The 26,336-nt window shown below is 38.8% G+C and overlaps 1 protein-coding gene across 4 annotated transcripts in view; it reads right to left on the bottom strand.

The window, feature by feature from the left end:
* Window positions 1-1,574: 1,574 nt before the first annotated feature.
* The window catches only part of BBS9 (Bardet-Biedl syndrome 9), a 416,531-nt gene continuing 391,769 nt past the window's right edge, over window positions 1,575-26,336 (bottom strand). For all 4 annotated transcript variants that reach the window (XM_026509007.4, XM_026509016.4, XM_026509017.4 and 1 more), the window contains 2 exons: window positions 2,229-2,339; window positions 1,575-2,008 (listed from right to left, as the gene is read on the bottom strand). In XM_026509007.4, the coding sequence (XP_026364792.2) occupies window positions 1,977-2,008; window positions 2,229-2,339 (143 nt within the window). In that variant the 3' untranslated portion in view covers window positions 1,575-1,976. The remainder of the gene's footprint in view (window positions 2,009-2,228; window positions 2,340-26,336) is intronic.

The following is a 26,336-nucleotide window of genomic DNA, read 5'->3' as shown; positions in this document are numbered from 1 at the left end:
CATTTTAGAACTTATATTTTATATTTGATATTGCTGAAAAGGCTAATTAGTAACTTCTTTCCTTTTGGCAGCTAGTAAAATGCAAATATAATTAGATTTTTAAAAAATATGTGTATGATATATGTATATAGAATTCTGTACTAGTGATTCAAATAAAAAAAAATATTTGGTCAAGTAGTTGTGCCAATAGACTTAAGATACTGATAATGATTTCCAGGAAAACATTTATAAATATACATCTTAAAATAAAAAGTCTCAGTATGACATGTAATTGTAGCAACAACAGTCACCTTAAATTCCCAAGCTGAAGATAGGAAGCCTTTTGAATTTACACTGGTAGTTACTCTCTCACAGAATTGAGCAACCATGGAGGACATAAATAAAAGGAAATCAATACAGGAGGGATTTGAAAGAGAGAGAAATCACTGCATTCATGTGTGTTTAAAGTAACCATTACAAATCAAACAGTATATTTGGGTTTTATATCACAGGAAACAAAGGGAAAGAATAAAAAGATGAAGGGAAAGAATTGGGGGGAATACGTGAAGGAAGAGAAAAACTGATCAAGGTAGATGAACATAGAAACACGAGAGAGAAAAAGAGTTAAAGAAGAGTTACAAGCAAACATACAAACAGGGCATGACTCAAAAAAAAAAAAAAAAAAAGGAAAGAGAAAGGAGAACAGAGATCAGCTCATGGACATATGCACAGCACAAAAAACAACCACAGGAACAAAACACTCAAAAGGAAAAAAAAAAAAAAGAGAGAGAGAGAGAGTGAAAAATAATACAGAAACACCTTTTTAAGAATAATATACTTGTCTTGTAACCTTTCTTGAATGAAGTTGTTAAAGATGATCAGAAGTGTTGCATTTTTGCAACTACAAGCATTCACGGAGCCATGACATCTTTTACTGGTCCCCACAGGCTGGGTGAAATTAACCTAATGGTTGATTCTGGTCCAAAGGCTAGAAGTTGTCCACTTCCATGCTTGACAATTAAAAATATTACATCTTCTGCTGCATCTCCTAAAAAAGAATGCTAAAAATAATAAATAATACATCCTCTGCACTTTTTTGACATTTCACATATAGAAAAATCATGAACCATATCCCCCTTTATACTGACTGACAGGCACTCCAAAACTGGCACAGACTTATTTTTAATTTATTTAAATCAGTCTTGAAACTGTAATTTTAACTTGAAATTGGAAAGTCTTGTTTATTTCTTGAATATAAAAACCTTACATTTTAATTCTAATGTGTGATCCTTTTATAACCTGAATTTTTAAAAGGTGTCACCATGGAGTAATCTAAAAAGGATGTTAATATTGTATCTTCCCTAAAAATATTTTCACATTTTTGTACAATACTAAAAACTTACTTCTTCCATTTTTAGGATAATAGAGTAAATAGATCATATGAAAATTCTGTAGTTTATTTATAAAACAATTATATTTGAGTCTTACCATGGAGTAGCAAAGTTTTCAATTCCTTTCAGTTTTTTTCCTTTGAAGAAAAAATGTAGAGAAACCAACTATAAACCCTCTAATTATAAATCAAATCCAAGATATTGTTGGACAATGAGATGCTTTATTAAATTTGATACATTTACTATATAAGAATTTTGTGAAAAAAATGGGGTATCAAATTACTTTGGATCTAGGTCTCTGCATTATAAAGTCTGTCCCCCAAAGATGTCCTCTCACTATATCCGATGGCTATAAGCATACAGATGACCAAAAAGCAGCAACAGCTTTTCCTGGTAAGACAAGTTTCAACTGACCTGTCCATGGTATTATAAGTCCTCCTAGCAAAATCAAAAAATCCCAATCCCCATGTCTACATAGTATCATCTCCAAGCAGGTGAGACGGATGAAGCACCTGGACCAGCCCTACATCTGTGCTTGGCATGAGGTCCACACAGGATCAGACTTGGGAAGGCCATCTTCCCCTCATCCAGACAACTCTACTTGAACTATTCCGAGACTCCTTGGAGGGGTGAAACTTCTAGAAAAAAGAAAGAGAGAGAGAGAGAGAGAGAGAGAGAGAAAATTTTCAATATTTAAAGGAATAGACAAATGATCAAATTCAGCTGCACCAATGCTGAGAGGAAGGATGAAGAAGTTGGAAAACAAGCAGTTTGCCAAATGGTCTCTGATATGACAAGAACTGACCAGAGTGCTGCTGTCCCTGACGTATCACTGGTGAAGGCCACCCGTTTCCTTACCAGGCACGGGCGTCTCTACAATGAGGTGTTTGTGGTTGGTAAACAGTTCAGTGGAGTCTTGTTCTATTGACCTTTCCTCTAAGTCTGATTCTGGGATGGTAGTACAGCCACCTAGTTGGAAAAAATACAGAGAATATTTTAAGCAATGTGTAGGAAAATCTGCCTCTCCACGCGGCAACCACAGCTTAAGAACATACCAACCATAAAGATAACAAACGATGTGACAACAATCTTCAGGGGCAGACCAAAAGAATAATTTTAAATGTCTCTCTTTGGTGAAAATACTGGGAATGAGTTTATTGCCCCCAAAGACATATTATACTGAGATCACTTAGCAACAGCAGCAATGGTGGTGTCTTTAAATTTATTCTTTTTGAAGTCAGAAAGGACAAAACCTATAGCATATGTGACATCTGTAATATAAGGGCACCCCAGCAGGAATTCTCTCTAATCCCAGAGCATCAGAAACTATAAAAACCAAAGCACATTGACCACAAGGGAATGAAACCTTTCTTGAGCAAAGAGGAAGGCTGCTGGTATCCTGAGATGGTGACTGTGGTGTTATTTCTCTGGACTTCGATTCTATCCCTGCGTCCAGCACCTCACAGTACAGACACAAACACTTCATAATTCAGCAGCAAAGCCATATGCTGCATTGTGGAAGCTTTCAATTCTAAGTCAATTCCACGGTGATTTGCGGGTGAGCCAGCACCATTGCACTTTTAAAATATTGGGTATAAGTCATTTGATTTTATTCACCCAAATCTTGTAGGGGAAACTCGTGTGAGAATTTCTTGACTGTATCTGTAACTTGATTTGACTAATTTGCTATCATTTCCTGGAAATGTACTGACATGCTGTATACTACACATATTTTTTTCCAAAGCCATTCTTCTTGTTAATGTAGTGTGATTTTTTTTTCTTTTCCTTGTCTGAGGCTTCTCATACACTGAGTCCAAAGCCTCTGTACTCAAGTTTGGCTTTATGCATGAGGGGGTTTATGAGGAAAGACAGGGTATCGCAGCACTGAGTCGTAAACCACATCATTCAAATGAGAGGGAAGTGGCAAGATCCCAAGTCTGAAGGAGAATACACCTTACCATTCATCCCTCTGCATCAACTCTGAAAAAAGAAATTGATGCCAAGGGAAACTTGAGAGAAAAGCATCTCCACATTCATAAAATAAGAATTAGAGGTAGCCTCAGAGGTTCCCCAACAGGATATGTTAGAATTCTCCAACAATGCAATGGAACGTGCCTGGCTATATCTGAAAATGGTGAGGGCCCCATCCAGAAGGAGGACCAGGCGTATTTTTAAACTCTTTCCAAAGCCTGTATATCATGGTAATAATAACTATCATTATTGAGTACTTTCTAAATGCTAGAAACCCTGTCCATATTATCTCATTTAGTTTCTAGAAGCCATGAAATAGATATTATTCTCATCTTACAGATAAGAAGACAGATCTCATGGGATGCAGTAACTTGCCAAGGTCACACAGCTCCTAAGGAGTAAGGCATAAGACTGAACTCACACCCACGCCTGACAACCCCTAAAGCGCATGTCATCTGACCACTTACTTTATGGCTCCTCAGTTGCAGCATTAGCCAAAGAGGTACTGTGGCTGCAGGTCTCAGGTGTCAGCAGGTTTTAGTCCACCTGGCAATTAACTGAGTGTGACGGCCAGGGGAGCAATGCTTAGAGTACTATGAGGCCAGGGAAGGCTCTGAGGCTCTGGGACCTTGGGGAAGCCCAAGAAATAGCAGCCTTCTCTTCCTGGCCCCTCACCCAATTGAGAAAAAAATTAGGGTATGTGGAGGTGAGGGAGAAGTACTTCTGTAAGACTAATGATAGGGAAGAACAGAAAGAAGGGATGTGTTCCTTGCAGAACAGAACGTGATCTCAAGAAAAAAAAGGACCAAGAATGGCTTCGTTTCTCATTGCACACTCACATATCAGGTTAAGGCATCCCTGAGGCAGAGGGAGGGAGGAAGCAGGGTGAGGCCAGGAATGTTGTACTCATATAGCTATCTTCACACACAGGAAACTTCAGGAGTGGGGAAGTATACCCAGCCAACAAATGGGAAGACTGCAGTGATCTGTTAGCGGTGTCTGCCACATTTGTGGAGAGAGGCAGGTCTCCACTGATTAAGTAGTGTCCACCTTTTTCATTCCCTCTGACTCAATATTGAGGCAAGACAGAGGATAAAGACTTAAAAGCACTTCCTAGTTCTTTAATCACATGGACATAAAAGGACAAGTTAGTCATTGCAGACTATGAAAAACTTATGTAATTTCCTCTTTTCTTCTTGGCAAAAATTTTTTGCCTTGTCCTTAGGACAGAGAGATTAAAAAAAAAAAAAAATCTCTCAAATCCCACTGCAGGGCTGACCAGTCATCACTTGCCCTGGGAATCCCAGCCCCCTTTTTTGGGATGTCTCCATGTAGCCATACTGACCAACCATATGCCTAGAGTTTCTGCCCTTCCATTTTGGAAGAAAGAATAAGGTATGGGATCTGGCATCCTGACCAATGGAAAATGGGAAAAGGGAAAAAGCTGGTCAGAGAATTCCCCTCCTGCCTCTCCCCAGATGGACTCTGAATTGTTCTTTTTCTTTTTCCAACCTCCAGGAAAGTGCTGTGTGCTGGGTAGATGTACCTGCTGGGTCTCTTCATGACTCTTTGAGACAAGTGGTCATCAGCACAGGATGAACCACTTTATATTACATCACATATTTCCTTGACTCCCTTACCTTTTTCCTCATCCTCCCTTCTCTGAGTTTGTCAAACAAACTATCACTTTAATCCTTGCCTCAGGCTCTGCTTTATTGCAAAAATCACTGATACTGGAAATAGTTCTAAAAAGCAGGCCTTCAACACGGAATTTTGTGGTTAGATTGCCCACCTATGTGTAAGAAATATGGGTGGGAGCAAACAGGATAGGCATAACCCTGTCATGTAATTATGCAAGCTTTCATCCATGACTAACTGGAATGAAGTGCATGTAGAAGTCAAGACTGGCAGACTGAATAGTTCTGGAGTGGAAATATTTATAATTGTAAGCATTCCAGAATAGGGTGGCTGCTTCTGATGACCAGATACGTTGGACAAAAAGAAAACAGTAAATTTGGTGAAGTTAATCGGCAATGAAAGGCACATCCTTAAAGTCAGAAGGCCACTTTGGCCTTGCTACTTTAAGTGAGATCATTGGAACCACAGCACTGGATATCACTGGGGAGCTTGTTAGAAAATGCAGAATCTTAGTCCTCGCTCCCCAGCTACTGCATTTGAATCCGCTAAGAAGGACAGATGAGTATATCTGATGAGATTTTTGTTAGGAAAAAAATATTTGTTTGTTAAAAATTTCAGACTAAACAGTAAATAATAGAAATAAAATATAAAACTTCCAGACTATCAGAGACGCTCTGAAGTCCATCCATGGAAGTGGAGCCTGGGTTGCACAGATGCTAGATGAAGTACCCTTGGCTTAGAGCCTGTATCATCAAAGGATAAGGGGAAGAAAAACCACAGCTGGATGAAATCATCCAAACACACATTGTGTGTGCAACACATAAGAGCCAATAGGCAAAAACAAGTGAGAGCCAGGGACCTCCTGATCTGGAAATCATAGTACTATGGACCTAGTGTGTGCTGGGCACTTGGCTATGAATTCCCAATACATTAGCTTACTCAATCCTCAGACCCAATCAGGAAGGATTTACTGGCCCCATTTTACAATTACAAAAGTACTGATACTGGTGGTTTTTCTTCAGCTTTCCCTCCCCTGTGCCTCTTCCCCCCAAATTTCTCCAGGCCAATTTGTGCTTCCTTGCCTCAGAAATTTGTACTGGGGCCAAATCAAAAGTAGACTGAAAATACTCTCTTTCCTAGCCTTAGTTTTCCATAGCCTGAGCTCACTGAAGATATGAAAGTGTCTCTGAGGAAAGATTTTCTCTAGTGGTAATTCAGAGGGGTAAAGAGAGCCAGGCTGGACCACCCCATGGGAGCACAGCATCAAGGGATGGAGATGTGGGCACAAGGAGGGCTGGGCATCAGGCGCTCCGACCTCAGAAAGGACTCCCTCATCCACCAAGCCTCTGCTGTGGGCTTAGGCAAAGGGGTCATTGACAGGACTGCGCCCTCATTTTCTGAGCCCCATGGAGCCGGGAGCCGGGGGGGTGGGGTGGGCAATAATAACTTGAGACTGAATTTCCCACCTTCTTGCTCATAAAGAAAATAAAAATTTGGACATTTTTTGCATTCCTGACTTAGCTTTGCAAGACTAAGTATCAGGCCTGCTAGAAAGTCTCAATTTATTAAATGTAAACCTAAAGATTACATCATTTGCCAAAGGTCACAGAGCAAGTCTATATGAGCTGTAGGCCAGCTCTTGCCATGGCAGCCATGCTTCTCAAAAAGACCAGTTTTTAAAATTTCTAATCTATCTAAACTAATACTTTTGTAAAATGTAATAACAATAAAAGGAATTACTAGAAAAATGAAATGAACAATATGCCAACCCTCATCTATTAGTTATAGACTTAATCTTTGTAAAAGTACTCTGTCAACTGCTACAAGTTTCTGAACACTCACTCTCAATTTCAGCTTCACAGTAAGTCTACAGGCAGCTGCCAGTCTTCTGGCCACACTTTGAACAGCAGTGACACAAGATATGGTCTACCTTAATTACTATGATATATAGAATTAGATTTTAGAAATAACAATTCAGCAAACTCTTAACTATCTAAAGTTCAGATAGCCAGCAAACTCACTTTGGCAACAACAGGGGCTTCTCACGACTTATGTGATATCTGTTCTACTCAAATATCTGGCTGGCAGCTCCCTCACTGCACAGTGTCCAGAACAGCCTCCATCTCCCTGCCAGTGGAAGATGTCCAGGTTCCCTGATGCCTGCTGCTGCCACAACTATGGGGATCCACTTCTCTTTCATTGCTCTAAGAGGAGATTCATTAAGGGAAACTGGGATTAGGAGTACCCAGTGTACTCTGGGTACACTGTCATAAGAGAATAATGCTGTAAGTGGTAGCAAACCCCTGCAGGTAAAATTTTAAAACATGCAGCATGTATCATGAATTGTGAATAATCAGCACAGGAGCATTTGGAACAAGATAGTCTATAAATTGCAGACTACACCAGTGATGTTTAGGAGAATGTTTTTGAGGCACTTTACTACACTGCCTATTCCTCTGAATTCATGTTACCAAATTACGTGCAAGCTCATTTGTGTTAACCATACCTAGCTGTAAAAATTTGGTTTGTTGCAAGTTAATAACACATTAATACATTTAGCAATCCTCATGTAGCCAGGAAATTATTTAAGTAAAAATCCTAACCTAAAATTCTGAATAGGAGCTCACCCTGTATTTATAAAGATAATGCAACTCTAGGGTTTTCTAGGGAGTCCAAACTATCCTCAAACCTGTCTCTGCAAATTATAAAATGGCTGAACTTCCTCCTTAACCAGGTGGAACATATTTTCTCAACAAGGGAATTACACTAAGGAATTTTTACCCACTGTCAGAAAAACAAACAAATAAAAATAATAAAAAAGAGCTCAGGTCCTCTCTGTAGGTTGCTACTGTGGCATTAACTATAAATGTCATAGAATTCAAAGGTCAAGATAGGAGAACAGGTAGAAACAAATGTGATTATCCCCTAGAATACTAGATAGAGATCAAAATCAGAATGCAAGGTAATCATTGATACGCTGGTAAATATATAACTAGTTGGCAAGAGAGAAAAGTAAAGCCCTAATCTGTAGTGTTTGCCCATGTCCATGGTGTAAATTCTCCCAGCATGGCCAATCTCAAGCAACCAAAGTGACATCCCCAAGTAAGAGCCTGGCAGAGCTGCACGGGAGCACACGGTTAGCACTTCCACCATATAGACTCTAGACACCAAATACACCAAAAGCATAGAGTAAAATGTAGTAAAATAGTAGTTTTGCAGTATCTTTGTTTCTGATACAATGTATCTGATTATAAATATACATAATTTAGTTTTTAATAATGGTTGAATTTATCAACTAGCTCACAGAATTCCTAAAAATTCAACAACTGGCTCTCATGAGCTAGTGAGAGCTAGTTCCAGCACTAAAGGTGGGCATGGTGTAGTGGGTTTAACGTTATGTTTTGAATCCTTGTTTAAAACTGTGGCACAGCATTTATGAGCCAATCAATCCTCTGGAGCAAGTTATTTCACTTAAATGAGCTTCAGTTTCCTTATCTATAAAATAGAGACTATGGCATCCCTCCTTCATAAGAGATAAATTGATGAGTGTGTGTAAGTGCCTGGCACATTGAAAAACACAATAAGTTTTGACTATTTATTTTCAGGTAAAAGATAGGAACACTAAAAGAAGAGTAAATAGGCCAAGATAAAGGTCCCTAAAGGTGGGAGTCTGAAAGGGTAGGGTTCACACAGCCTGATACACCTATGGGCCAAAGACATAGCTCTGCAGCTAAAAAAAGAAAGTGCCCAGAAACCTAAACATGTGGCCACCTCTGAAATGGACTACTCTCTTTTACTCATGCCCTACCTTACACTCTCCCTTCTACTTGATTAGCTGAGTTCTGATATTTGATCTTACCCCCATGTGAATCCCGGTGGCCCTGCTTACCTGTATCACTCTCTACCTTATAACCCAAATAGTCTAAACCAGGGGTTGACCAGATAGTAAATATTTTTTAAACTCTGCAGGCCATCTGATCTCTGGTGCAAGCAACTCAATTTTGCCATTGTAGTGCAATTGCAGCCAACCACAATATGTAAACATGAATGAGCACTGGTTGTATTCCAATAAAACTTTATTTACTAAAACAGGCAGTAGGCCAGATTTAGTCCACGGACCATAAATAGTTTGCCAATCCCTGGCCTAATACAAGGCTCACAGAAAGTTGCTCTTTGCATAGTATCCTAATTCTAAAGGAAACTAGAGGTATCTAACACTATTAGATCACCTGATAGTATTACTATAACAATTAGAAGGAGGAGGAGGCAGAGGAGGAAGAAGATGAGGAGGAGAGAAGAGAAGGAGGAGGAGGAGGAGGAAAGCAGGAGGAGGAGGAGAAGGAAGAGGAAGAGGAAGAGGAAGAGGAAGAAGAAGAAGAAGAAGAAGAAGAAGAAGAAGAAGAAGAAGAAGAAGAAGTAATAGTAATAGTAGTAGTAGTAGTAGTAGTAGTAGTAGTAGTAGCAAAAGTAGTACTAGTTAAAAGCATATTGTTGGGGCACGTGGGTGGCTCAGTTGGTTAAGCATCCGCCTTCGGCTCAGGTCATGATCCCAGGGTCCTGGGATCGAGTCCTGCATTGGGCTCCCTACTCAGTGGGGGTCTGCTTCTCCCTCTGCCCCACCCTCCTCCCCCTCCCCGTCCCTGCTCGTGTGCACCCTCTCACTCTCTCTCACATGCTCACTCTCTCTCAAAAAAGCATATTGTTTACCCTACTGCTACAATATTTTTTTTTTTTTAGTTTGGGCAGTGATAAACATTTTTTTAATATACTACTTTTCAAAACCATTTTAGATATTCAGGAAAATTTAGCAGATAGTACAGTGAATTCTTAGTATCTTCTGCACAGTTTCTCCTATTGTGGTATCTTGCAATAGTGTGGTACATTTGTTATGATCACTGAACCAATATTAATACATTATTATTAACCAAAGTCCATAGTCTATTCAAATTTCCTTACTTTTTACCTAATATCTTTTTTCTGCTCAAGATCCCATCTAGAATACCACACCAACATTAGTTGTCATATCTCCTTTGGCTCTTCTTGGTTGTGACAGTTCCTCAGACTTCCCTTGTTTTTGATGGCCTTGACAGTTTTGAGGAGTACTGGCCAAGCATATTGCAGAATGCCCTTCTACTAGAATTTATCTGATGTTTTTCTCATGACTAGACTGGGGAAAAATTTTTATAGGAAGTTTCTTTTTATAAATTCTTAAGGTTTCCAATATTTTAGAATTGTCTCCAGGGGGTTATCTTTCCTTTTATCAAAAGTGAAAGCTAAGTGGGCGGTGACTGGAGAGGCCACTGAAGGGGAAGGAGGCCAACAGTGAAACTTGACCTAGACTGTGAAGCTCACAGTAGTGCACCAGGCTGGATCTGGCAGCAGGACCCAGGCCAGGTTGTCAGTTGCCCCATCTGTAAAAAAGTGGGTCTTAACGAGGACTACTGGGAGGATTATATGAGACCATGTACACCCAGTACAGTGCTTAGCACACAGTATATTTTATCATCTCTGCCCTCTATTAATTTTTTTTGGCAAGATGTACTTCTGCACCATTTTTGTGGAATCAAAGAACTTTAGTTTTCAGTTCAACTGCCTTCATTTAGTAGATATCAAAACAGAGCCTCAGAGAGGGTAGCTCATGCCCCTAATGTCCTCTTGCTTCCTAAACCACTAGAGCTTTCTCAAGAACACCTCCTTTTCCAGAAAGATCTCAATGGATTTGTTTGTGAGTTGGCTGTCCTAACTAGTACTTCCTCTCAATGATACAGAAAATCCAGCAGGTTGGCAAGCTGTTCTTTGGGTATATTTTAGGACTTTGCTGACTTATTTTCTTGCAACGGCGACCTTTGCAGTCAATTAGGTGTATGGGTGAGAATGTTCCATTCCTTCAGGGAGGAAAAAACCTTTTCTTCTTTTTTCTTCATATATGTGAGATGAATCAAACAAGGTGACACTGAGAATCACAAATGATCCCAGACCCTGCTCTGACTTGCAAGGCAAAGATTCATCTGTTCACATGGCCTGAATTGCCACTTAGATTTAAAAACAGCAGAAACCTCAAAAATATACACCAGTGATATTTTTCACTTAATTAAGATTTAGTTGACGGGTAGAGTATTTTTTTGAGGTTAACATTCAGATTTCATTTCAAAGGTTTATAATTCATGTGAAGAGTGGGGAATGGGTGCTTTGAAAAGAATATTTCACTATCTTAAGTGTGAAGAGCTTCCCAAATAGACTATGAGTAGTACTTTACAAATTTCTCTATAAATATAGGCATTGGGAAATGTTTTATTCTTTATCCCCCCTTATCTATCCATACGTGTGTGAGTGTGAACATGCACAAGCTAACAGGCATACAGACGTGTATAGAAGTTTTTCTGGTAATTCTCTATTACTGTTCATTTTCCTGATTGTTTTTAAATATATTTTTTTCTAACCCAAGGACAGCATGAGCTTAGAAAGCCAAGTATCCTACTGTCCATTTGTATAGCGATTTTAGCTGAGTATTTAGAAACTTTTCAGCAAAATGGATCAGTGGAAGGAAGGATGCAGGTAGAAGAGAGAGGGAGACAGAGGATGAAAAGGAAAGAGGAAAAGAAAGGATGACTCACCAGCGTAGGCTATGATTCTGTGTACACACTCCTATGTAAGATATTTGGGGCAACTTACTGAGGGTGTAGATGATCAAATATTGAACCATAAAAAATACATCGGCAGTTAGGAAAATGTAATGCAGAGTAAGAGGTATAGCTAGGAAGAGTTGTGGATAAAACAGAGATTAAAGATGTACACAAGGGCTACAGTGGAAATAAAAAGCAAAAAGCTCTGGAGGAAAAATGGGGCTGCACTTCCCTGATGGATCCCCCACCGATCTCTCTTCTTCTAAGTTGGACTTCAGATCAAAGTGTCTGGTCTGTCCCATACTTAGACTTGACATTTCCTTAAGAGCACATCATAAGTGGTAAGGTTATGCTTGTTGGAAATTTTATGACTAATGACCTGTGTGTGTGTGTGTGTGTGTGTGTGTGTGTGTGCATGTGTAACTCTGTCCTGTGCTTAAGAGTGATTTTGGAGGGGCGCCTGGGTGGCACAGCGGTTAAGCGTCTGCCTTCGGCTCAGGGCGTGATCCTGGAGTTCTGGGATCGAGCCCCACATCAGGCTCTTCCGCTGTGAGCCTGCTTCTTCCTCTCCCACTCCCCCTGCTCGTGTTCCCTCTCTTGCTGGCTGTCTCCATCTCTGTCGAATAAATAAATAAAATCTTTTTTTAAAAAAAAGAGTGATTTTGGAGAGCCAACATTTCTGTGACATTGGGTTTAGAAGGATGCTTACTGAGCAGATGTGTTCAGGAAAAAAAAATATATATATGTATATATATGACAGTTAATAAATACAACAGGCACAGACCTCATCAAAACACATCCTGGAAATAAAGCTGTCACGAATGTACGACATCACTGAATGTGTTTTTACCACAGCATGGTAAATCAGGTTGATATCATACAATGATGCTGCTACTCTAAAGGAGGAACTGGAGGACATAGGTCTGTATCTTTCTTATCTCCACTTCCATTCTGCCCTTTACTTTTTGTAATGTGAAAGCACCCCACCCTTAACCTGGTTCAATTTTACAGTTTCAAAATTCAGCAAAGCAAAAGAAGAAAATGCTTCTCTATCTAGTTCTAGGTGTCCAGTTCCAATATACAATATTTGCTTTCCTGTGTTTTGTTTCAGTCCATTCTACAACTTTTCTTTTTCCAGTATTTGCAGATGCCATGCTGACCACATCAACAGTAGCTCATCCACCAGCAACAGATAATAATGGCTAGCAAAGAGAGGCAGGTGAAGGTCACTGTAATATGTGTCCAACATGACAACCTGTGAAATGTTTGGGAATCCAATTCTGCTGCTTAATAATAAGCTTTGATCCTCCCACACACAGTGAGAACTTAAAATGTGTTCAAGACTATGCATGTACCTATGTTTGAAAATATTTCCATTTCACACCTCACAGCAGAGACCAAGTGTGTGAATAAAAGGGAGTCTAATATACTTTAAGAGGTCTAGCATGTGTCTCAACAAGTTTTAAAATCCCCATAAAGGCTAAATATTAAGTCCCTTGGGGTGTAAGGGTTCCAGTCAGAGTCTGGATTTCAGAGAGCAGGGTGCTCCTGGCATTAAGTTTCCACAACTTGAATAATGATAGGTGTCTAAGTATTCTTTTAGCTAGACCACCATTTAGAATTCAGGTCCACTTGGTACAGAGGATTAAGAAATATAGGAACATAGCCATTTTCATCCATTGATAATCATGTAAACAGAATGTACGAAGCAGAAAAAGAGTCCTATTTACAAAAAAGCAAGTGCAGTCCATAAATCCTATAGATTGGAATGGATCCAGGTTAAGAATTTCTCCAGATGTCAGTCTGTAAACAGGGCTTCATAAAGTGAATTCCCCAATTAGTTGTTGGCAAGAGTGATCTTTACACTACATTAGTGGATTATGACCCCCTACCATATGTAGGTGAATTGTTGTCTGGCCCTATAGATCATTAATCAGTCATGACACAAGTCAGGAGAAAGAAGCTGGGGTCAGCACACCTTCTGATATGGAGAAAAGGTACCATAAAATTACTGCTCAGGAACTCAGAGCTTTGCTCACTGAAGGAAATTGGAACTCTTCCTATTTATTTGCATTACATCTGTTTTTCTAACACATTTAGTTCTTAACCTGGAGTACTTGGAAAGACACACACCCAGTAACAACATAAACATGGAACTTAAAAAAAACCCCAAAAAACCTATTCACTATTTTGTTAAAGTCTCCAATCACAATGTTTCCCCACACGTTAACAAGGCCATTAAATCCTCCAAACAGGAATACAAAAGTACTACCCGGCCATTGTGAGAAGGTGGGGAAGAAGAGAAAGTTAATATTTGCTTTTCCTTGCCAGTTGATCAATGTCGGGAGCACTCTGCAATGAAATGCGAGATCTATTGTCTTTCAACTAGATCTTTTCTCTACTGATAAGTACAGTATTCTCTTGTTCAAAAAGAAGGTGACAGTGGTTTTTAATTTCCATTTTGTTTCTAAATACTAAGGAAATCCAATGTACAACTGGAAAGAGACATGATTTTAAGACATTTCCATTTCAAATACTTTCCTCTCCTAACTCCCACTTCAGAGACCAACTCTCTCTCAAAAGTACACATGCACAAATAAAACATTATAGCTACAGTTGAGAAAGAAAGGAAGCCAATAGTTCTGCAATAATAATTTCTTTCAAAAAATGAAATGAAATAGTAAGAGCATAACTCTACTTTGCCTGGACACCACATAATAAGAGAGCCAGTGTTCTTCACAGCTTCCCTCTTGCATCAAGTGGCTATTAATTCCCCAGTGATCCTGGCAACATTTCTTCAACTTGAGTTTCTTTCCACAACCCAATTAAAAACCATAATCTTGACCAAATTGTGTTGTTTTTAATAATGACAGAGTCTAGGTAGTGATTACAAAATGAAGAGTTCAGTTGGGTCGCTCTGGTTACAAACAGGTTCAAAGAAAAGAGAAAAGAACACAATGGCTCTGGAGAGGGCCTGTTCCATCATATTCTTCAAATACAATGAGGAACCTGAATAAACACTCAGGACTCATTCCAAAGCAACTTTATTGTCTAGTGATACATTTCTAAAATAGTCCATTAAACAACGTCATATCTTGCAGAAAAGGGAAATGAACACAGGATGATAAGTTAGCCCACTGATCGCAGAGAGGGATATCCTGAAAAGGGGCATTGCATGGCAAGTATCACTGTATCTTGAACAAAGTCACATAAATCTAGGCCTTAGTTTCCTTTTCCCAGAAATGCAGAAAATATAGCATTTATCTTATGAGAGAAAAAGATTAAGCTAATTAATGCCTGTAATATAGTTATCACAGAGCCCGGCACACCGTAAACTCCCAATAAATGTTAGCTATTGTTTTCATGATTAACCCCCAATATACATTAGTCATTACACATGAAACTGCAAACCATGAGGACGACACAAATTTATATTTGACACTCTAAAAAATGCTCAAGTGAAAACTGAGGCTGGGGCAAGCAGACCAGCGGCAGAATGTTTCCAGCTGGACCAAGTGGCCAAAACACAAACTGTCAACGACACATTAAAATAATTCACTTGAAAATAGTGCATGCATTCCTTTTAAGATGAAATCAATTAATATAACACGGGATTTTAACCACACTGGAATGAAAATAAAATAAATATAATAAGCAAATAAAAATTTTAAACAATTTTAAAAAGATGAAATCCCTGATAAGTTACTGTCACAGATGACCACCCCTCCTGAGATCACAAAAAGAATTTTTAAAAGAGGTTCACAAGAAGAAGAAGAAGAAGAAGAGGAAGAAGATGATGATGATGATGATAGGTGCATAATCACATTCATTGTTTTCTATTTACCAGCAGTGCCATTATTACTGAGAAATGCAAACCCACGAGATAATATGACATAAATGGAAGAAACATTAAGATAAAAGGGTAAAAGAGTGGTAGGTTTGCTTTCTCATAGGAAATTGAAATGGCCAGCAGATGAACCTTAAAAGAGGAAGTCTGCTGACCTAGTGTTACTAAACATAGGAGGCAGCCAAGGAGCAAGCGAACAAAGCAACGTATTTAAATGTATGCCTTGAAGAAAGCAAACACCAATTATTTTTATACGGCTTTAATTCTCCTAGTGAATACTTTATAGGTGTTGGCAAGTCCTTCTGGAAAAGGAAGGGATTATTAATGAAGGATTCAGTGGCAACTGCTCACCACCAGCGCTCTAAGAAATAATGCTTAACAAAGAGTCATTTAGTTGATACCTCATCTCTAAAGATACAGAAATTTTAAGATCCTTAAAAAATAGCAACGTATTACATTTACATATACAATCCTTTCTATTTCAGTTTCCAGATGATTCTCTAGCCTGCATGGTAAACAAGTAAGCTTCCCACAGGACAATAAACACATAGGGGGAAGGAGATAATTTTTTTCTCTTATGCAAAGAGTAGGTACTTAATATATACTATCATCATATATATATATCATATATATATCATATATGATACACGATACACACACACACACACACACACACACACACACACACACACACACACATATCCAAAAGGAACTCATGAAACCTGAAGAAACACACAGGAAACAGTCTTTTAAAAAGTTATCTTTGAAGAAAGCTCTACCACACGATTCCAGGATTGCGGCTGGCGACAGCCCGCTAATGTACAGGCTAGTCAATCTGGGGAAACGCCCGATTAGGTCCCATATTCTACCCTGTTTCTCAAAAACTTAATCCATCTACTCTAACAAATTTTCATGTCGTGTGAAATGAGATCTCTCTGGCTAACACCTTGCTCTGAAAATTCTCCAGTTGCTTCAAGAGCACAAACTCTTGTGCTAGACTGTCAGAATTTTAATCCCAGCCCCACCATTATTAGTTGTTTTTTTTTTTAAAAAAAACAAAACAAAACTAATTACTTGATTATTTTTCTGCCTCAAATCCCTTATTTGTAAAATGTGGAAAGTAAATGTACCTAGATCACAGGGTAATTGTGAAGGTCAAAGGAGTTAATTTATGTAAAGCACTTCAAATAGTGCCTGCCTCACAGTGAGTGATACACAAGTATTATAATACTACTACTATTATCATCATCATCATCTTTGCCTTATATTGCCAAAATTCCCTCACCTAAGGCTGAGATTCTCATTGTAAGGAAAGGAGATTGGCGACTTTCAAGGTGGAGAGCAGCAACTGTAGCTATCTGACCTCCAGAAAAATGAACTGTTGCATTAGTCAAGGAAAACCTTAATTGGTCATCTGGTCTGAGGGAAAAAAAAAGCGACCAGTAGAAAATAACAGCTTGGTAAAGAAAGAACAAAGATTGGAGTCTAGATAAATAATCATGGACAACAATAAGGATCAAATCAGGAATAATTTACTGTCTCTTGACCACACTTTCCTGCATCTTCCTCCATTTCTTTGCTCCTCTTGTCAGCAAAACTTCTCCAGAGTTGTCTGAATTTGCTGTTTTCAAGTCTTTTCTTTTCCTTTCTGTTGTGCATGCATCCCAGTCTAGCCTGTGCCTCTACCACTTAAGTTGCTTTTATCAGGATCACTATGAGCCCCGTGTTGCTAAATCTACTGGACAATTCTCAGCCCTCAACTTACTGGACTCCTGAGCAGCATTTGACAAGGCTAATAACTCCATCTTCTCTGAACCTCTTTCTTCACATGACTTCTAGGATACCACACTCGACTGATTTCTTCTCTCACCTCACTACATGCTCCTTCTCAATACCGTTAGCTGGTTCCCCATCTTCTCCCAAACCTCCTACAAATTAGAAGATGCAGCACTCCGTTTTTGATCCTCATCTCTTCTAAAATCACTCCCCTGGTGTGTATCCGGCTTCACAGCTTTAAATAACACTTCGTGCCGACAAATCCGAAGTATATAATGACGGTCCAGACTTCTTCCCTAAACTTCAGATTCATATACCCAACTATATACTCACTATCTTCACTTGGAGAGACAGCAGCATCTGAAACTCAGCATATCCTAAACCGTACCCTGACTTCCCCCACAAACTTGTTCTGCCACAGCCTTTCTCATCTCAACTCCACCCCTGCAATGTCTTGAGCCTTGGGGTCATTCTGGACTCCTTTCTTTCTCTCACACATCACAGCCACTGTTAGTAAATTCTGTTGTCTTTGTATTTAAAAGATATCCAGAATCAGACCACTTCTCACCACCTCCACTACTATACCATCACTCTGGTGCAATCCACCATCATTTCTTACCTGAATTATTGCTAAAGTACTTAACTGAGTAACCACTGAACTGACTGCCCATTCCTACCTTTGACCCCCTGCCCCCTACCAGTCCATTCTCAATCTAGCAGCCATGGATCCTTTTTAAATGTAAGATTGCATCATTCCTCCATTCAAAATGGACCTCCCCATTTCACTCAGAGAAAAAGTATAAGTCTGCGAAAGGCTGTACATGATCTGACTCCTCTGACCTCATATCCTACCACTCTGCCTCGCTAGTCTCCTTGCTGTCCCAGGAACACGCCAGGCCCATTCCCTTTACTTCAAACACTTATCCCTCTGATCTATGCATGGATAAATCCCTCACTTTCTTCAAGTCTTTGTTCAAAAGTTGCCTCCTCAACAAAGCCTACCATGACAATCCAATTTAAAATCATAATCTTGTAACTGCCCCCTTTCCGACATTTTTTTTCTTTTTCTGTAGTGCTTATCACCTTTTAACACTAACACTTAACTATTTTCTAATATGCGACATAGTTTACTTATTTATGATGCTTGGTGTGTAGTGTCTCCCCCTGCTAGAATTCAGTGCTCCAAAACTGCAAAGATCTTCGTTTTGTTCGTTGCTATATCCCAAATAGAATAATGCCTGGCACACAGTAGACACATAATAATTATTTGTTGACTTGAATGAATGAATTTAGGCTAAGAGATTAGGAGGGAGCAATGGAAACCAAAATTCATTCTATTTTTAACATAATATTATTTGCCTTTCCCACTGGGTGGTTGGAAAGTAATTGCAGCAGAATGTAGTAGAGCAACTCTTATTCCTACTCCCCAGTACACCTGATTGCTCTGTGAACCAGAAATGGTTCTCGGGGTGCCTGCGTGGCACAGCGGTTAAGTGTCTGTCTTCGGCTCAGGGCGTGATCCCGGCGTAATGGGATCGAGCCCCACATCAGGCTCCTCCGCTATGAGCCTGCTTCTTCCTCTCCCACTCCCCCTGCTTGTGTTCCCTCTCTCGCTGGCTGTCTCTATCTCTGTGGAATAAATAAATAAAATCTTAAAAAAAAAAAAAAGAAATGGTTCTCAAAAAGTTCCTTACTTTAGTTGATACTTGTCTTTAAGAAATGAACCTTACCGATCATAACACACGGAGAACCAGTGGGACCGAGGAGGCACAACAGCAAAACGTCCAGCCCAGAAAGGAAATAAGATCTCAGGAGCAATTTGTGTAGAAGCTGAAGTTAAAAAGTACTGGGGCGCTTGTAATTCTAGTTCTTGATAACAGTCATTTGTGGATGAAAGAACTGCAGAGGAAGGTACAATGACTTCTGTCTGCTTGAGAAATTTCTCAAAACGAATGAAAAAGGATCCATCTTATTTCCACTGGGGCATCAAGTTCTAGCCTGGAACAGTTTATTTTTCTCAGGCTACTTCAAATCTAAACGTGTTTTTAAAAGCAAGCCCAGTGAAAGATTAGATAAATAACGACGATGTTTTTTACACTCTGGTAACCTAAACATTTCAAATTCCTCCCTAACTCTTTACTAACATAAATCTCTAATTCCAGAGAAGGTGAAATATCCTCAAAGTTTAAACATTACTGTGAATTATTCACATTTACCTCCATTTCCATCTTACACTTTTTTGGCAATAAAAAGCCAGGTTTCATCCAAACTGTGGTACTGTGACTCTCTTCCAATTGTAAAACAACTTGGACTAACCCCAGCTCCACTGCCTTTGAAGATGGAACACAGCAGCCCTGCCGAACACTTTCTTTTCTCTGCTTTCCTACCTTCTATACATCCTGTGCTGCCCTCTCTCAAACCACACGTTTATAAACATAGGGGAAACGTGAAGCTATCTGCCTACAGTTAAGCTATGAAAACAATTTTTAAATGGTGTCACACACAGAAGAGGAATGCTTGGTAAGGCAAGAAAACTTCAGGGAGAGGAGGGGGTCTCTCTGGCTGAGAAAAGGGAGACGCTGAGATGAGCAGCTCTGTGGGAATGCCACAGGGGAAGAAAAGAAAGGAGGGAGAGATGGAGGAAGACTAAGGGCGTGCAAAAGGCAGAGGGAATGAGGATGGTCAGCCCACAGCACAACACACATGTCAGAATGTTTGGGAATGTAAGGGGGTGACTAGAAGATAAGGGCATACACTAGGCTGATGGGACCATTCAATTTGCATCCCGTTCCACAGTGTCTGAAACAATCTCACTTGACGTTGGTCCTCACAACAGCTCTGAGTGGTAGAGTAGCTAAAACTCTACGCCCCCACGCCCAAGGTAAACACCGACCTAGCTCCTGAGTAACTTATTTAAAACTTTTGAATCTCTATTTCCTCATATGCAAAACGGGAATAATATCTTCCTAACAAATGATTGTGGCGAGTAAATACATTATTATATAAAGCACCAGAGACAAAGCCATGCTCAAAAACGGGTAGTTATTATAATAAGTAATATGAAGATTGACTGACGTAAGGTCAGACAATGAGCCAATGACCCCGTAAGGAGGAGAACCTGGGTCTTCCATGCTGTGGGCATTTTCCACCAAAGCACACTGCGGTACGGAGAGAGAGGCAGAAATTGAGGGGGCTTCAAAACAGTACAAGTGTACCAGGTGGAAATGTGCAGTACGCATAACACAGATGACTGTGGGTTGAGAGAGGTGAAAAACTAGATGTAATTTTTGCATAGGAATATGAGAGAGAAGACCATGATGAAGGGAAAGAATTAGGGGCGTATTTATGATAGTTGGACAATAATTACATTAGTACCATTTTTGAGTATCTATTGTGTGCTAGCCATAGTGCTACTTCTTTACATGGTTGCTCATTTTCAGCAACCTAAAATGGTGGTTATTAGTATTTCATTTCACAGGTGATGAAACTAAGCTCTAAATTGATTTGTTCAAGGTCACAAACATTGTGAGTGAGAGAATCTGTTATATGCTGACTCCAAAACCCAAATCTTAAACCATTCCATTATCTTGCTTCTCCCTGACAGAAAGAAAAGACACATTGGGATTGTGAATTATTGTTTGAAGAATAAGAGTTTTAGATTGGCAAAATAGGATCATGGTGTGTACCGTATATCCTCAAACCCACTCACCCCTACCTCTTGCTCAAAAGAAAAGTGAAAGGGTCTGGGAAAATGACTGAGGTTTCATCTCAGCAAAAAAGAAATCAGCACAGAAGTAACTTTAAGAGTCACTAGTGAGGACAGATTCTTAGACAGTTTAAAAAGACCCTTGGACTGTTGAAAAAGAATTCAGAGTTAATGGATGCTTCTATGGAATGAAATTACAAAGGAGAGGAAGTGGCTCAATAGAGTAGATAGGATTTACAATTAGAAAGAAGTGAAACAGTAAAGTGGAAGATAATGCCTTTTCCAACTACACTGAGGAAAACACAAAATCAGTCTTCTACAAGTTGGGAAATGTCAAAGGAGTTCACAGATGAAAAATTTTAATTACAACAAAAATAAAGAAAAATGGTTTAAAAATTATCATAAATTATCTTTCTCATGATGCTGTACAGTAGCAGAACATTTAACATTTACATGAAGATCTGTTTTCCAAATTTAGCAGAACTGTGCTAGGAAACTCTGACAAAGCCCTCAGTGCAAACTTGCACAGAAAAAAACCTCGAGGGCAATTCATGCATGTATATATGCAAAAATCCAAATTAAGAGAGCAAATCAAACTAAGAATGATATATTAAAAAAGTAACAATAACAAAAACTTATTCCAAGAATATAGAATTATTCGATTAACGTAATTCTTCAAACCAATATATCAGAAAGGATCTTAACAGAGGATAATATTCAACATGCACTTTCAATTTAAGAAGACACCTAGTGAACTAGGAATAGCTATCTGAAATTCACAGGCAACATCAAATTTATGAGTAAAGCAGATAAACACATAAAGACATGAGTCAAGATAAAGATGAGGGTCTTGGCCTTCTATCACTACTATTGTTTAATGTGGTTCTAGAAATTTAAGGCAATAGAATAAGAAAAAAGGAAAAGAGTGTATGTATTAGAAAAGAGATTAAATGATCATAATTTCTGGATGATGTAATTATATACCTGAAATATTTCCAAGAATATGAAACAAAATCTATCTGACTAGGTGGAAGACATATATGTGTGTCTGTATATATATATATATATAATATACATATAAAAGACAAATATATCAAAAATATACCTATACAAACAATCTTCTACCTATTCAAATAGACTTTATTTCATATTCTTGGAATATATATTTGATCATTTCCCTTCACATTAACAATATCCAGATAGAAACGCAATGGAGGAATTATTATATTCAAAAGGATACCAAATAGGGGCACATGGGTGGCTCAGTCGGTTAAGCGTCTGACTCTCGGTTTTGACTCAGGTCATGATCTCAGGGTTGTGAGATCAAGACCTGCATCAGGCTCCACACTCAGGAGTCTGCTTGGGATTCTCTCTCTCCCTCCCCCTCTCTCAAATAAATAAAATCTTCAAAAACAAACAAAAACACAAAAGGATACCAAATAAATACTTAAGTAAATGCTGTTATACCATTATGACAATTATAATAGCAGTGCTATCAGTGTCAGAATAGATGGAGAGGAAAATGGAAGAGTGTCTGAGATATTTAGTATATTTAACAAATATATTTCAAATTAGAGGCAAACGATGTATTATCCAATAAACTATGCTGGAATTTGGGTAAAATAGTGGGAAAAAGCTAAAGGTAGATACACCAAATAAATTTCAGATGGTTAAAAGAGCTTAAGGTAAAAATGTAAGAAGAAAAAATAAGAAAAAAACCAAATATATGGAATCAGTAGAGAAAAAAATGAAATAGAATTGACTATCAAAAGGAAGTCAGGTTAAAAGCAAAAAATCCAAACAAATTACCTTAAGCATAATTTAAAACAAAAATAAAACCTCAGAAAGAATATTTGTAACATATATTAAAGAAAATGAGTTCATTTCTTTTTGATACAAAGTACTCTTCAATCAATAATAAAAAGTGTTACCTGATTTGATAGAAACATGAGAAAGCATGAAGAAGTAATTCACAGAAGGAAAAATATAAAAGGCTAATACATAATAGGAATAATGCAAATTATTACAAAATTACAAAAAAAAATGGCTACAAATATTTTTTAAATGCAACCCTATTAATAGTCACAGATATACAATTAAATTCCAGTCTCCACTTTGGTAACAACAAAGATGAAAAGGAATGATAATCACTGATGTCAAGGAGGCACCAAAAAGTCACTGTTGAACTTTTAAATCAAGAAGAAATTCCTGGAGAGCAAGCCAAAAACAGAAACAGCTTCTTCAATTCTAGGCCTTTGCTCTAAGGCAATAATCAAAGCTGTATCCTCATACAGATGTTGGACACAGCAGTATTTATAATAATTGAAAAATAAAACTAAACATCCAATTATCAGGGTTACAACACCCATACATTTTCTGTTACCCCTCTCACTCTAAAGATCTTGCAGGTAGTTTCTGGAACAAGCTCTGGTTTTTCACACTCCTTTGCTCTTATTCAAATTATGTCCTCTGCCAGGAATGTCCTCCTCTAATTTCTTTTACATTCATGTTCTTCATGGATCACTTTAAAGAATAATAGTAATAACTATGATAAATAAGTATAGAGATAATGATAACAGTGGATAACATTTATCAAGAATTTTTAAGAAGCAATTGTTATTCTTTTTTTTTTTTTAGATTTTATTTATTTATTTGACAGAGAGAGAGACAGCCAGTGAGAGAGGGAACACAAGCAGGGGGAGTGGGAGAGGAAGAAGCAGGCTCCCAGCAGAGGAGCCTGATGTGGGGCTCAATCCCAGACCGCTGGGATCACGCCCTGAGCTGAAGGCGCCCTGAAGCAATTGTTATTCTGGGTTATATATAATAACATTTAATACTGGTAAAAACCCTATGAGGTAATGATTTTATTATTTCCCCTATACAGAGAAGAAAACTGAGGGATATAGGGGTTAAATCACTAACCCAAGGTCACACAGCTAGTGAGATGGCACTATGATACACACTCAAACAAAAATGTGGCTCCAGGTCCATATTCTTAGCAATTGGCCTCTCCAAGCCACCTCTAAAATTTCCTCCTGCCCCAAGCCCAGAATCAGGCGCTGGCTCTCAAACCCTCTATATATTTCCTATAAAATCCCTATGAGAGCACTTTCACACATGTTTTGGCATCTTTATTTGTGCATCTTCTGCACCAGACTCTAAGGAGTGTATCTTACTCTGGCTTGTGTATCCCATGATGAAACACAGTCACTGGAACAACAATGGTTTTCAGTATATGTTTACCCAATAAATAAAAACTAAGTATATGCATAAGAAAATTAGAGAAACTGAATATAAGGATCAAAGGAGAGAATTCCATATAAAGAGGGAGTCAAGGACCAAGGATGGATGGATAGAGGGACAGATGGATCTATCTGCCTATCTATCTACCTACCTACCTACCTACTTACCTACCTGCCTATCTATCTATCTGATGTGGGCTGATACCACAACATCAACCAAAACACCAAAACAAAAACAAAAAAAAAGGAGACACGGAAGAAAAGAAGTCAACACTGAGCATCTACCATTTGTCAGACCCTGTGCTAAACACTTTCATATAACGTATGTCAAAAGTAGCCAAAAAGGATACTTCCTTACTGGTAGGTTCCAGGTCCCTTTTGAGTTCTACAAAACTGATGAGGATAGTAAACACAGATTTCTGTTTTCACTGACAAAAAGGTCAAACTGTAGATACCAACAGAATGATGCAAGATAATTTTAAAAATAAAATAAGGAGGGTGGGAGGGACAAGCCACCATATTACTAAAGACCTGGTCTGGCAGGTCTGCTCCGAAGGCTGGAACCTATGGCAGCAGGCACGAACAGGTGAGGTATGGAGTTCCCACCAACAGAACAGACACACTGCAGCAGTCATAACAGGAACCATTCAACGAGGCAACACACAGGTAGGAAGGATGTGTGCTAAGTTTAAATTTTAAAAAGTATTTGGTTGCCCAAATCCCCACATTCTTTTAAAGTCCATGTAAATGTGTAATGTGCCAGATCAGCTCCTGACAGCTTCAAGATGTCCCACACTAACTGTTTACTGAATTGAAAAATTGAAATGAGCAGCAGCAGATGAGTAGAAATAGAACCTAAAGGGACAAAGGTGTCCAGAAATGTGGACCATGCATAAGACTCATAAAAAATATATTAGTTTTTGTAGAAACAAAGTATAAATATGAAAAGAGGACAGGGGCACATCTCCCTTTTATTTAAAAGCCTGCAATGGCTCCTCTTAGCTTTTCAGGATAAAGGCTGAAGCTCTCACAATCTGGCCTGGTCTGGCCTTTATGTTGGCTTCTTCCCAGCCTCCCCTAATGGGTACCACCTCTCACCACAGCCCAACTGGTCTATACAGGGTCCTGGGACTCATCCCACTGTACTGCACCTCTGTGCCTTTGTGACGGGAATCCCTTGCCCTCCTTGTTGGCTTAAACTCCTACTTGTTTTCCCAAAACCCACTCACATGTCTGACAGGCCTTCCTTTCCTGACCCCTGACTCTGTACTTCACTCAAGGACTTAAGGTCAATCAATATTTGACAAGGTAAAAAGGGGTTGACGATGGGTAGGAAAACCAAGGAGGAAAAGTACAAGTCACAATTTTACGTCAAATCTTATGAAAAAGAAAGAAGAAACAATGGTGATGTTCAGCAAAGGCTCTCCGGCCCACTGACGCCTGAATATGTGCAAACAACTGGAAGAAAAACTGTCCAGAAAATATCAAAAAAGAGAAAAGGAAAGGTAAAAATAAGAGTACATTAATCTATTAAGAAACTGATAGTAAATATTTCTGAAAAGTGTGTGTGTGTGTGTGTGTGTGTGTGTGTGTATGCATTTAAATTCATGTGAGTGAAAAATAGACTGAAATAGTATATGCTATGTACATTATGGCTTTTATTTTCTAAAAACCCTGTAAGGGTAAAACAAGATTGTATAAACGATTTTGGAAAGGTTAGAATACCATATAAATGTTAGTGACTGTCATCATCACTAACCAGTAAAGGCCTTTGCCCTAAAACTCCCAGATAAACCCCCCTGGCAGCTGATACTTGTCCTAACTTTCATGAAAACAAAAGCAGCCATTTATCAGCTGGGCCCTGTTTGTTACTGCCAAGGGCTGTTCAGGTAAGTAGATTCAGCCAAAGTCTCTGAGTAAGTTACAATAATTGGTTCTTTATGTGATGTCTATTTGTCAAGCAGAGATACAGCTAGACAGGTCATAAAACAAACCTCTGTTTTTACAGAAACAAGGCAAGGCTGAGGTAAAGTAGCTTTTTATGTACAAGAAAATGGGCTTAATGTGCCAGGGCATTATGTTTATAAAAATAAATTAAAGACTTCGGACATAAAGTGACCGTCTACTTTGCCAGTGAGAAGAACTTACTCTACTATCATTTAA

This window comes from Ursus arctos, unplaced genomic scaffold, assembly GCF_023065955.2.
Source record: "Ursus arctos isolate Adak ecotype North America unplaced genomic scaffold, UrsArc2.0 scaffold_3, whole genome shotgun sequence".
NCBI classification, from domain to species: Eukaryota; Metazoa; Chordata; class Mammalia; order Carnivora; family Ursidae; genus Ursus; species Ursus arctos.
Note: the sequence above shows the minus strand (reverse complement) of the source record. Positions and strands in the feature narration are given on the sequence as shown.